The sequence below is a fragment of the Xyrauchen texanus genome, chromosome 16 (genome assembly GCF_025860055.1).
Source record: "Xyrauchen texanus isolate HMW12.3.18 chromosome 16, RBS_HiC_50CHRs, whole genome shotgun sequence".
NCBI lineage: Eukaryota > Metazoa > Chordata > Actinopteri > Cypriniformes > Catostomidae > Xyrauchen > Xyrauchen texanus.
This window is the reverse complement of record NC_068291.1, coordinates 43,754,317-43,766,816: the sequence shown is the minus strand read 5'-3', so window position 1 is coordinate 43,766,816 and position 12,500 is coordinate 43,754,317. Positions and strand designations below refer to the sequence as shown.

At 41.9% G+C, this 12,500-nt stretch overlaps 1 protein-coding gene across 1 annotated transcript in view; it reads right to left on the bottom strand.

The window, feature by feature from the left end:
* The window catches only part of plcb2 (phospholipase C, beta 2), a 52,881-nt gene extending 46,867 nt beyond the window's left edge, over window positions 1-6,014 (bottom strand). The window contains exons 1-3 of the mRNA XM_052145421.1: window positions 5,875-6,014; window positions 5,518-5,595; window positions 2,188-2,256 (exon numbers count right to left, since the gene is read on the bottom strand). Of these exons, the coding sequence (XP_052001381.1) occupies window positions 2,188-2,256; window positions 5,518-5,595; window positions 5,875-5,958 (231 nt within the window). The 5' untranslated portion in view covers window positions 5,959-6,014. The remainder of the gene's footprint in view (window positions 1-2,187; window positions 2,257-5,517; window positions 5,596-5,874) is intronic.
* Window positions 6,015-12,500: the final 6,486 nt, after the last annotated feature.

Here is a 12,500-nt window from a genome sequence, read left to right as displayed (position 1 = left end):
TAGTCTTATTTAATTCCACTAAAAAATATTTTTCCTCCATTACAATACACAGATGTGAACTGTAGGGGGCGCTCGAACACATTTTAGCCCTCACAGATGTGCCCATCCATAGACATTCAGTCTAATGTTCAGTTCAAGCACCACCACCATTTTTTTTTCATTGAATATCTCGGTCTCTGAGTGGACTACAAGCTCAATCTAGGTGTCATTAGAAAGCCAAGATCCTCCCTGTAACAAGATTCAAATGGGAAAGGAGATGGCGGGAACCAGCTGAACAGTCAAAATAATATTTTATAAAAAATTTAAGAAAAACACACAACACAATCACACACATGGCAGCTGCATGTGGCTCTCTCTCTCTCCCTCCCGAACTGCCCCGTTCCGCTGCACTGTCACAGCCTGGCTCCGCCCCCCCACCTCATCATACTCCTCCCTCTTTGCCTCAGGCCGGGGGGCGTCTGCCCTTCTGGCCCAGCCTGGCTAGGGAGGGGGATGAGGGATGAGGGAGTGAAAACTAAACAAAAAAGAGGAGAGGGAAAGGGCAAGGCGGAGCAACAGTGATACAGAGAGAGAAAAAAAATTGCTCGCAGGTTCCCAGACATGCCGTCGCTCCTCCACCCTCTGGTGGACGACAGCCGCACTTCACTGGGCGGACCGGAGCCAGTCCTCCGAACCCTGGTGGATGGAACGTCCCTCCACATTTTGGCGGCAGGTAGGGAACTTCTCCACCCCTGGAAGCAACTCCACCGTTCCAGGCGCCTGGCACTAGCGAGCTCCAGCGAGCCTCACGACTAAAGGCCTCATGGACGGAGATCATTCCTCCACATCCAGGAAGCCGGCAGCAACTCCTCCGTCCCACGGCGGACGGCCGTAGCTGCTCCTTTGGGTGGATGGCAGTGGCAAGAACTCAGAGGAAGCCCATTCCTCCTCCTTCCCGGGTCTTGACACCAATGTAACAAGATTTAAATGGGAAAGGAGGTGGCGGGAACCGGCGGAACAGTCAAAATAAGATTTAATTTAAGCAGAAAGACACACAAAACAAACATGGCAGCTGCATGTGGCTCTCTCTCTCTCTCCCAAACTGACACGTTCCGCAGCACTTATCCCTCTCCTCAGCCCATTAGCCCAATTGGGAGGTCTGGCGTGCGTAGTCACAGCCCGGCCCGCCGCCCTACTCCTCGTCACACGCCCCTTTGCAATATATATAAAATGTTATCATTAACTGCCGATAGCATTTATTTCTGATGATTTGTTTAGCATGCTTTTCCTGCGGGACTGCATATTTTGTTTTGGACATCTACGATATAACGTTGAATGATTCTATATTTTATTTAAGCTTACAAACGATTCCACATATGCCTGACTTACAGTATGTATGCAGAAACTAGAGCATTTTAAATGTAACATTTTTGTGATATAGCGCCCCTTTGTGGACCCGCCGGTGGGTCAACGGATTTGAAGAGGTTTTAACAGTGGCTGCAATACTTTATCTTCATTTCAAAAGGACATCTATTGTTTTTATGAATTAAAAAGGTCATTTAAAACCTTGAAAAGTGTCATTTATTTCTTCAAATAAATGACATTGCTTTGATATTTTGTTATCTAATGCAAAGACATTCAGACATTTTTAAGTGTCCAGATTGTGGCCACTGAACATGTGATTACTTGATGTATAAGTGCATTAAAAAGAACAATTTCATGTCAAATTCACACTGACGGAGTGAAAGTTCTAGAAAAGATCTCATCCGTCACTTCTGCTTTCCATACATGAGCCATCAGCAAGCACAATGAAGACTGCAAAAACAAATCCAGCTTTATGCAAATGTGTAAATGGTGAAACCAGAGGACAGCAGATGTGTTTGTGCACACTACCATTTTAGCATAAACCTTTAAATAAAATAAAACTATTTATATCATGATAAACACATTTTATCAGCCGTCCAAACGTGTGATTGTGTTTGTGTGTGATTCTGAGAGACAGAAGGAGACACATGGGTTTTATTCTGGTTAAAGTGATCTCTGTGTAAGTGGAGGTTTCTGGCATGTTGAACGCTGATGTTTGCAAGGCAAATTCACTCAAATGCAACAATGCATCCAAACGCTGACACTCGCTTTAAAGGCCAGCAGGTCTGTTCAATCAGCATACTTATGCAACTAAAACATTACAAACATAAATAAGACACTTACTTTAGGGAGTTTGGCATATTTTCCTGATCTTGTGTCCCTGATGGTCGCAACATCTAAAAATTCTGTGTCCTACGGAGCATGAGAAAGACACGGAACTAGATTATTGCAATCACAAGTAAACAAACAAACAAACAAACAAACACACACACACACACACACACACATACACACACACACGCGCATACACAAAAACGCACACACACGCATGCACGCATACACACACACACGAATACACAAAAATGCACACACACGCATACACACACGAATACACACATGCATACACACACGCATACACAAAAGCGCACACACACACACGCACGCATACACACACACACACAAATACACAAAAACGCACACACACATGCATACACAAAAACGCACACACACACACATACACAAAAACGCATACACACACGCGCATACACACAAACGCACACACACGCGCATACACAAAAACGCACACACACAAATACACAAAAACGCACACACACATGCATACACAAAAACGCACACACACGAATACACACAAACACACACACACATGCATACACAAAAACGCACACACACGAATACACACAAACACACACACACACGCATACACAAAACGCACACACACGAATACACACAAACACACACACACACGCATACACATAAACGCACACACACACGCACACACACACGCATACACACATGCATACACACACACACACACAAACACACATGCATACACACACACACACACACACACACACACACACACACACACACTTGTTTGAAAAAATAGAAAATAATGTTAAGGACAATTAACTATGGGTTAAGGCTGAATTAATTATGATTTCATAATTAGAATGAAAAACTATTCTAATAATTATAATTTAGGAATATATAATAACGGAAAAAAGCATGTAAAACTTTATTTTAAATCAAATAAGAAACATACACATTTTAACTGAATAAAACTTTAAATGAACATGCAAAGATGTAAAAACAAAAAAATAAACACTACTTGAATTTTAGGAGATAGAAGTAAAAAAGTAGGTCATATAGGAACATTTGGAACATTGTGAAACCGCTAGATACATGAAATAAAAGATTTTATTAACATTCATAAAATTAATAAAATGTTATTAATAATGCCTGTGCTTCTATCAAAACAATCTGAGAGAACATTTTTTCATTGGCTCAGGAAGTCAACTAGTTCATTTGTTTTTTTGACTGCAGTTCAGGGCTTCCGTATCGGATGGATTAAAGGTAAACCAAAGACTTTCCATGTCACATTGTTGTGTACCTTGTATAACGGATCAAATACGTTTTCAACATCAAATTAAATACCAATGATTTGTGAATTTGAGTCTAGATGCAGCTAAATGAAATAAATGTGGTTCTTGTTTTACTGGAATAGACCAACATACAGAAAGCAACATTGCTAATGTTTGAGTGAATATCGAGTGTTAACAGCTGAGACGTTATACTGGAACACAATAATGCCCTCAGCTCAGAGGATGTTTACTGCATATACAGTTCAGATTGTTTCTGTGGCCACAGAAGAGCCTGAAAACCTCTGAAACACTGCAAACCCACATCAACACAAATCAATATTCACTTAGAGAGAGAGAGAGAGAGAGAGAGAGAGAGAGAGGGAAAGAGAGGGAGAGAGGAGGGAAAGAAAGAGAGAGAGAGGGAAAGAGAGGGAGAGGAAAGAAAGAGAGAGAGAGGGAAAGAGAGGGAGGGACTGAGAGACAGAGAGAGAGAGAGAGAGGAGGGAGAGCGAGAGAGGAGGGAGAGAGAGAGGGAGGGAATGAGAGACAGAGAGAGAGGAGGGAGAGAGAGAGAGAGGGAGGTAGAGAGAGAGGGAAAGAGTGAGAGAGAGAGAGAGGGAGGTAGAGAGAGAGACAGACAGAGAGGTAGAGAGAGAGAGAGGGAGGGAGGGAAAGAGAGGAGAGAGAGAGAGGGAGGTAGAGAGAGAGACAGACAGAGAGGTAGAGAGAGAGAGAGAGAGAGAGGGAGGGAGGGAAAGAGAGGGAGAGAGAGACAGACAGAGAGGTAGAGAGAGAGAGAGAGAGAGAGGGAAAGAGTGAGAGGTAGAGAGAGAGAGAGAGGGAAAGAGTGAGAGAGAGAGAGAGAGAGAGAGAGAGAGAGAACGCTTAGAGGACATTTAGTTTTATGTTTATTAATGTTACTCTGATGGGTCGGGGCTACTGAAATGAATAATTATGATTGTCATGATTTTGACCGTGAACACAAAAGGAGGCACTTTTGTTTTTTTTACGACCACTTTTCGTTTTGTACCGCTCAGATAAAGAAAACCATTTTTATTAAACGAGGAACATTTATTTACATCAAAAACAACAGAATACCACAGGAGGGTTAATCATTCTTTGAAAACGTTTTCAAACATAGTTTTCAAGGTAATTCATATTATTTTTATTTGTTTTTATTTTTTACAAATATAAATATGAAATACTAAATTTTTTTTTATCAGGGTTACTCCATTTGACCTTTTCATAAAAATGTCAAAATATTTGATTTTTTTCTTTTTAAACGTCACGCATGAGGATCGTTTGACGGTGTTTTTCAGACTGGCAGCCTGCCATTTAGATACACCACCTGACTTTATTTTGGTGGACAAAAGGTTTTCAAACAAACTTGTTTAACTTTTTATTTTGTAATAAAATATATATATATATAAAAAGATAATTTCAACCTAATTCCGCCTACAACCTTTTTTATTATTATTATTATTATTTGAGCTTTAAATGATTTTTTTACTGTCTCTGGATGGTTACACCAATTTATTTCATTTATAATAATTTTTTTTGATAAAAACATATCGAAATTAAGTTGAACTCTAACAATGGTAACTGTAAACAATGTTCATCATAGAAGAGGTGTATTCAAGTAATTGTTTTATTTTTATTTTTAATGTATTTTTTAATAACTTAATAGACGTATTAGTCATGTTTATTGAAAGGTTATATTTTATTGAAATCTTACACAATGAAAGTGATACTCTAATAACATTTGGACATGTCCCGTGGCAGTACCATTGTATTATTTGAAGTTCCACGAGTACCATGTAAATACTGTGGACCTGTGGTACATGAATATGATAACTGCTATATGTGGTCCATCATTTATGGTACATTACCATCCGATATCATTGCACTGCCATAGTGTTAGTGGGTTATATAAGTGATCATTTAGTTTTAGCGAATAGAACATTAAAATAAGACTAATCCAATTAATAAATGTCAAACAAAAACACTCCTGGACTGTTCGCGCCGTTTGCAGGTTTTACTGCAGCATAAAGATGAAACCGTCAAGTCTTACCTTACTCTGGTTGGTCCAATAAAGGAAAAATCCCTTTGGATCCATTTTCAAGGTGACTGGTGTCGTTTTTTTGGAGTCCTGTCAAGATTATTCAATTTCAACAATTAAAGTGCAACTCAAAGACTAAAATGGATCCCAAAAAATGAACCTGACAGCTCAAACAAGCCGTTTTCATTAAAAATAAAGTGACAAAATTGTCCCAAACTCAGGTCTCAGGTAAACAACACAGTATAAAATATCATATATGTATTTTTGCAAATGTAAATATTATTGTGTCAGGACCAAATTCGCTCTTTGTCCCTTTTTTTATGGTAATCAGAATTTTGTGAAATCTCTATCAGGTATCAATCCACTTACTTCTTTCCATTTTGTGAATCGGTCTCCTTTCACAAGATATTCTTTAATGTCGGGTTCCTGTAGTGTGTGTCGATTTCCACTCATTTTGATCAGGTCACCACGCAACTCTGTGGTCTAACACTTCACCCCTAAAGACATCGTCACCAGTGAGAATGAAAGAACTTTGGGAAACTGGACTAAAATGAGTTTCAAGAACTTCCAGCCTTCAATATGCATTGCAAATGAGTGTTATGGGCGAGCAGGACCCAACCCTGCGCAGGTTTACAGTCATAAATAAAATAGGGTGCAAAACAGCAAATTTTAGGACTAAGTGGCAGCAGGTTTGTCGTGTCATATGAGAATGCACGAGAGATATAACGCTGTCTGTGTCATCAATAAATCTTATGCCATTGATTGCTGATACATAATGAGTATCATAATAAAGATGATCATAAAGATACTTTTAAGAAGACCAAATTTCACATCCATAAAAGGGGAATGAAATTAAATTATTAGGCACGTTTATAAATAATGCAGACCAACACCTCTTGAGACAATCCCTTTCAATGACGAGTCTCTATAAGAGGGTGTGGCACTCACTTGATAGATATTTCACTAATTAATAAAGACTGATAAAGCAAAACTATATAATAGTGCAGATTATTCAGTATAGTGTCATTTGGATGATTGCATAAATTGTTTACTTTAAAAAATGCACTTTAAAGACACGAGAGCAGAATTAACTACATTGTGTTGAAAAGCCTGAATGTAGTTTGGCTAATAGTCAAATATGAGCATCCCCAGTGCAGGCACATGTAAATCATGGTGAATGACTTTGAAGCAGAGCTTTTCTCTAGAATATTGATCAACTACAACATCTAAGCTAGTCATATACAGTGGAGATTGATCATAAAATGTGGTCTCATCAAGTTTAGACAAACACAATGTGCTTAAGATAACAACATTTTGACATTTTACATTTATGCATTTGGCAGATGCTTTTATCCAAAGCGACTTACAGTGCACTTATTACAGGGACAATCCCCCCGGAGCAACCTGGAGTTAAGTGCCTTGCTCAAGGACACAATGGTGGTGACTGTGGGGATCAAACCAGCAACCTTCTGATTACCAGTCATGTGCTTTAGCCCACTACACCACCACAAGTCACACACACAATTATAATCTTTCATGTGTTCATTGAACACACCCCATTAAACATTCACAGTGCTGTGAGAAAAAGTAAGTGAACCCTTGGAGTTAATAACTGGTTGAGGCTACTTAGGAAGCAAAAACCTCAATCAAGCCTTTCCGATAGATGCGGATTCGACCTGTACAATGTTCAGAAGGAATATTGGATCATTCTTCCTTACGGAACTGCTTCAGACATATTCTTAGGATGTCTGGTGTCTCTCTTGAGGTCATTCTGCAGCATCTCTATTGGGTTAAGGTCTGGGCTCTGACTGGGACACTCCAAAAGGGGGATTTTTTTTTTTTTTTTTTAAGTCATTCTGTAGTGGTTTACTTCGATGTTTAGGATCATTGTCCTGCTGAATCACCCAACATTTACTGAGCATCAGCTGGCACACTGCCGCCCTGACATTATCCCGCAGCATATCTTGATAAACTTGGAAATTTATTTTTATCTTGATAATGGCAAGCAGTCCAACAAATAATGATGCTCCCGCCACCGTACTTCAATGCCGGGATGTTTTCATGTTGGTATGCGGCGCCCATTTTATGCCAGACATAGTGCTGCATGATCATCCCAAACAACTCAACCTTAGTTTCATCAGTCCAAAAAAACATTATCCCAGTAGTGTTGTGGAGTGTCAAGATGGTCTCTAGCAAACTTCAGACATGTCACAATGTTTTTGTTGGAAAGCAGTGGCATCCTTCATCGTGTCCTGCCATGAACACCATACCTGTTTAATGTTTACCATATAGTAGACTCATGAACAGAGATGTTAACAAGTTCTAATGATTCCTTCAAGACTTTATCTGTCACTCTAGGGTTCTGTTTTACCTCATTGAGTATTCTGCGTTGTTCCCTTTGAGTCATCTTGACAGGACAGCCACTTCTAGTGAGAGTACCTATAGTACTAAATCATCTCCATTTATAGACAGTTTGTCTACCTGTGGACAGATGAATATCTAACGGACACTTCTAGAGAGAGTACCTATAGTACTAAATCATCTCCATTTATAGACAGTTTGTCTACCTGTGGACAGATGAATATCTAATCTCTTCAATATAACTTTGAAACCCTTTTTCACGTATGCAAGTAGTCCAAAATTAAGCAGCTAGATTTCTAACGGGTACCAAGAAAAGAGAGTATATTACCCCCGTTCTCGCTTCCCTACATTGGCTTCCAGTAAGCGACAGAGTTAAATTCAAGGTTCTGCTGTATGTTTTTAAGGCCTTGCATGGTTTAGCCCCACAGTACATTGCTGATTTACTTCAACAACATTCTGCACCAAGGTTTCTTCGATCACCAAAACAGTTACTCCGTTACTCTGTTCCTCGTTCCCGTTTAAAAACAAAAGTTGATCGGGTGTTTATGGTTGCGGTCCCCAGGTTGTGGAATGCACTCCCATTTGTGTTAGGTCTTCTTCCTCATTGCCTATATTTATATGTAGATTGAAGACACATTTTTTCTCTTTCGCCTATAATGTTGTTTGAGAATTATAGGAGTTTTATTAGTTTGTTCTTTTGAACATTTTAGAAGTTCTATTTAATTCTGTTATTAATGTTTGTAAAAAATTGTCCTTCATTGGGCTATGGGGTTCACATACTTTTTCCAACCAACACAGTGAATGTTTGAGTGCTTTTTATAAGACAAAGTAGCTCCAACCCTCACCTCCAATCTCGTTTCATTCATTGGATGCCAGTTTTGCCAACTCCTGACTGTAATTAGCTTGTGTTGACTTCATTGGGCTAGGGGTTCACATACTTTTTCCAACCAACACTGTGAATGTTTGAGTGCTTTTTACAAGACAAAGTAGCTCCAACCCACACCTCCAATCTTGTTTCATTCATTGGATGCCAGTTTTGCCAACTCCTGACTCTAATTAGCTTGTGTTGACTTCATTGGGCTAGGGGTTCACATACTTTTTCCAACCAACACTGTGAATGTTTGAGTGCTTTTTATAAGACAAAGTAGCTCCAACCCTCACCTCCAATCTAGTTTCATTCATTGGATGCCAGGTTTGCCAACTCCTGACTGTAATTAGCTTGTGTTGACTTGATTGGGCTAGAGGTTCACTTACTTTTTCCACACACTGTGAATGTTTATTGTGGTGTGTTCAATGAACACATGAAAGATTATAATTGTGTGTGTGTTGTTAGGTTAAGCACATTGTGTTCGTCTATACTTGATGACTCTGATGAAGATGAGATCACATTATATGCAGAAAACCAGCTAATTCCAAAGGGTTCACATACTTTTTCTTGCCACTGTAATGAGATGAACACCGGGTGCCCTGTAAAATCAGTAGAATCCTTTTCCCATAGTTTAATATTGAAAAAAAAGTGTAAGGTACACTATTTAATTATCGATAGTCATTAAAAATCAATCATTGTCTGTTTTATTAGATTAAATTGCGTATTTAAATGTGTATGTTTAATCACTCCAATCTGACCTATTCTATAAAAGTAACACTTCTTGATCTCTCTCTCTGCCTCTGAGAGCTCACAGATGTGACCATTAGTGAAGGAGGAGGAGTTATTCCTGCCTCACAGCCAATCAGGACAAGGAATCATAGTGCAAGACTGCAGTCTAGAACTCTGATTGGCTCCTGACAGTCTGAACAACACTCAGGTGATGTTGTGCAATTACAGGACAATCATTTACATAAGAGAGGTTATAATATATATATATATATAATAAAGACTATCATGTCTAACCAAACATACATTTACATGCATTACAAATATTTATTCAATTAGCAGATGCTTTCATCTACAAATGAGGAAATACTTAAGCAATTTAACATAAATAATGCACAACTTAAAAGCATAAAGTGAACAAAGTGTCAAAATGCATAATGTAATAGATCTATAAATAATGTAAATAAATGAAATTATTTAAAGCCTTACATTTGATGATAAACATCAATAAAAAACTATAAATATAATCAATATAAGAATATTTAACTATGATTCAGTTTTAATTGTTGTGGATGTTTGTTATTAGACTTCTGTGCTAGTCATGGATTATCTATAACAAACACCATGTTCGAACATAAGGATGCTCATAAGTGTACGTGGTACCAGAGCACCCTAGGCCGAAGGTCGATGATCGATTTTGTAATCGTGTCGTCGGATCTGAGGCCATATGTTTTGGACACTCGGGTAAAGAGAGGGGCAGAGCTGTCAACCGATCACCATCTGGTGGTGAGTTGGGTCAGGGGTGGGGAAAGACTCTGGACAGACCTGGGAAGCCCAAGCGAGTAGTCTTGGGTGAACTGGGAACGTTTGGAGGAGATCCCTGTCCATGAGATCTTCAACTCACACCTCCGGCGGAGCTTTTCAGGCATCCCTGCGGAGGTTGGGGACATTGAACCGAGTGGGCAATGTTCAAAGCTTCCATTGCGAGTCAGCGGTGGAAAGCTGCGGCCTCAAGGTTTTAGGTGCCGCAAGGGGTGGTAATCCTCGAACACCGTGGTGGACACTGGTGGTCAGGGAAGCCGTCCGACTGAAGAAAGAGGCCTTCCGGGATTTGTTGTCCCGGAGGTCTCCGGAGGCAGTTGCAAGGTACCGACAGGCCCGAAGGGCTGCGGCCTCGGCCGTGAGGGAGGCAAAGCAGTGGGTGTGGGAAAAGTTCGGAGAAGCCATGGAGAAGGACTTTCGGTCCGCACCAAAGTGCTTCTGGAAAACCGATCCGCCACCTTAGGAGGGAAGCGGGGAACCATTCAAGCTGTATACAGCAAAGATGGGGCGCTGTTGACCTCAACTGAGGAGGTTATTGGGCGGTGGAAGGAACACTTTGAAGAACTCCTAAATCCCAACACGCCCTCTATGGTAGAGGCAGAGCCGGAGGATGATGGGGATCAGATTCTATTTCCCTGGGGAGGTCACTGAGGTAGTCAAACAACTCCGCAGTGGCAAAGCCCGGGGATTGATGAGATCCGACCAGAAATGCTGAAAGCTTTGGATGTGGAGGGGTGTCATGGATGACACGCCTCTTCAACATTGCGTGGAAATCTGGGACAGTGCCTAAGGAGTGGCAGAGCGGGGTGGAGGTTCCCCTCTTCAAAAGGGGATCAGAGTGTGTGCCAACTACAGGGGTATCACACTTCTCAGCCTCCCTGGTAAAGTTTACTCCAAGGTGCTGGAGAGGAGGGTTCGGCCGATTGTCGAACCTCGGATTGAAGAGGAACAATGCGGTTTTCAGTCCTGGCCGTGGAGCAGCCGGACCAGATCTTTACTCTCGCAAGGATCCTGGAGGGGGCCTGGGAGTATGCCCATCCAGTCTACATGTGTTTTGTGGATCTGGAGAAGGCGTATGACCGGGTCCCCGGGAGATACTGTGGGAGGTGCTGCTTGAGAGTACGGGGTGGGGGATCCCTTCTTAGGGCGATCCAATCCCTGTACGTCCAAAGCGAGAGCTGTGTCCGGGTCCTCGGCACGAAGTCGAGTTCATTCCATGTGGGGTTGGTCTCCGCCAAGGCTGCGCTTTGTCACCAATCCTGTTTGTGATATTCATGGACAGGATGTCGAGGCGTAGTCGGGGTGGGGAAGGTGTGCTTGATTCGGTGGGCTGGGGATCTCATCGCTGCTTTTGCAGATGATGTTGTCTTCATGTCATCATCGGTCTGTGACCTTCAGCTCTCACTGGATCAGCTTGGCAGTCGAGTGTGAAGCAGCTGGGATGAGGATTAGCACCTCTAAATCTGAGGCCATGGTTCTCAGCAGGAAACCGATGGAGTGCGTACTCCAGGTAGGGAATGAGGTTTTGGCCCAAGTGAAGGAGTTCAAGTACCTCGGGGTCTTGTTCACGAGTGAGGGACAATGGAGCGGGAGGTTGGCAGGAGAATCGGGGCAGCGGGGCGGTATTGCACTCAGCTCTATCGCACCGTTGTCACGAAAAGAGAGCTGAGCCGAAAGGCAAAGCTCTCGATCTACCGGTCAATTTTTGTTCCTACACTCACCTATGGTCATGAAGGTTGGGTCATGACCCGAAAGAACTAGGTCAGCGAGTACAAGCGGCCGAAATGGGCTTCCTCAGAAGGGTGGCGGGCTTCTCCCTTAGAGATAGGGTGAGGAGCTCAGTCATCCGTGAGGAGCTCGGAGTAGAGCCGCTGCTCCTTTGCATTGAAAGGAGTCAGTTGAGGTGGTTTGGGCATCTGGTAAGGATGCCCCCGGCCACCTCCCTAGGGAGGTGTTTCAGGCACGTCCAGCTGGGAGGAGGCCTCGGGGAAGACCCAGGACTAGGTGGAGAGATTACATCTCCACACTGGACTGGGAACGCCTCGGGGTCCCCCAGTCAGAGTTGGTTAATGTGGCTCGGGATAGGGAAGTTTGGGGCCCCCTGCTGGAGCAGCTGCCCCCCGCGACCCGACTTCGGATAAGCGGTTGAAGATGGATGGATGGATCAGTTTTAATTTATATGTATATTATATAGCCCATTCTGTTCTAATAATTGACT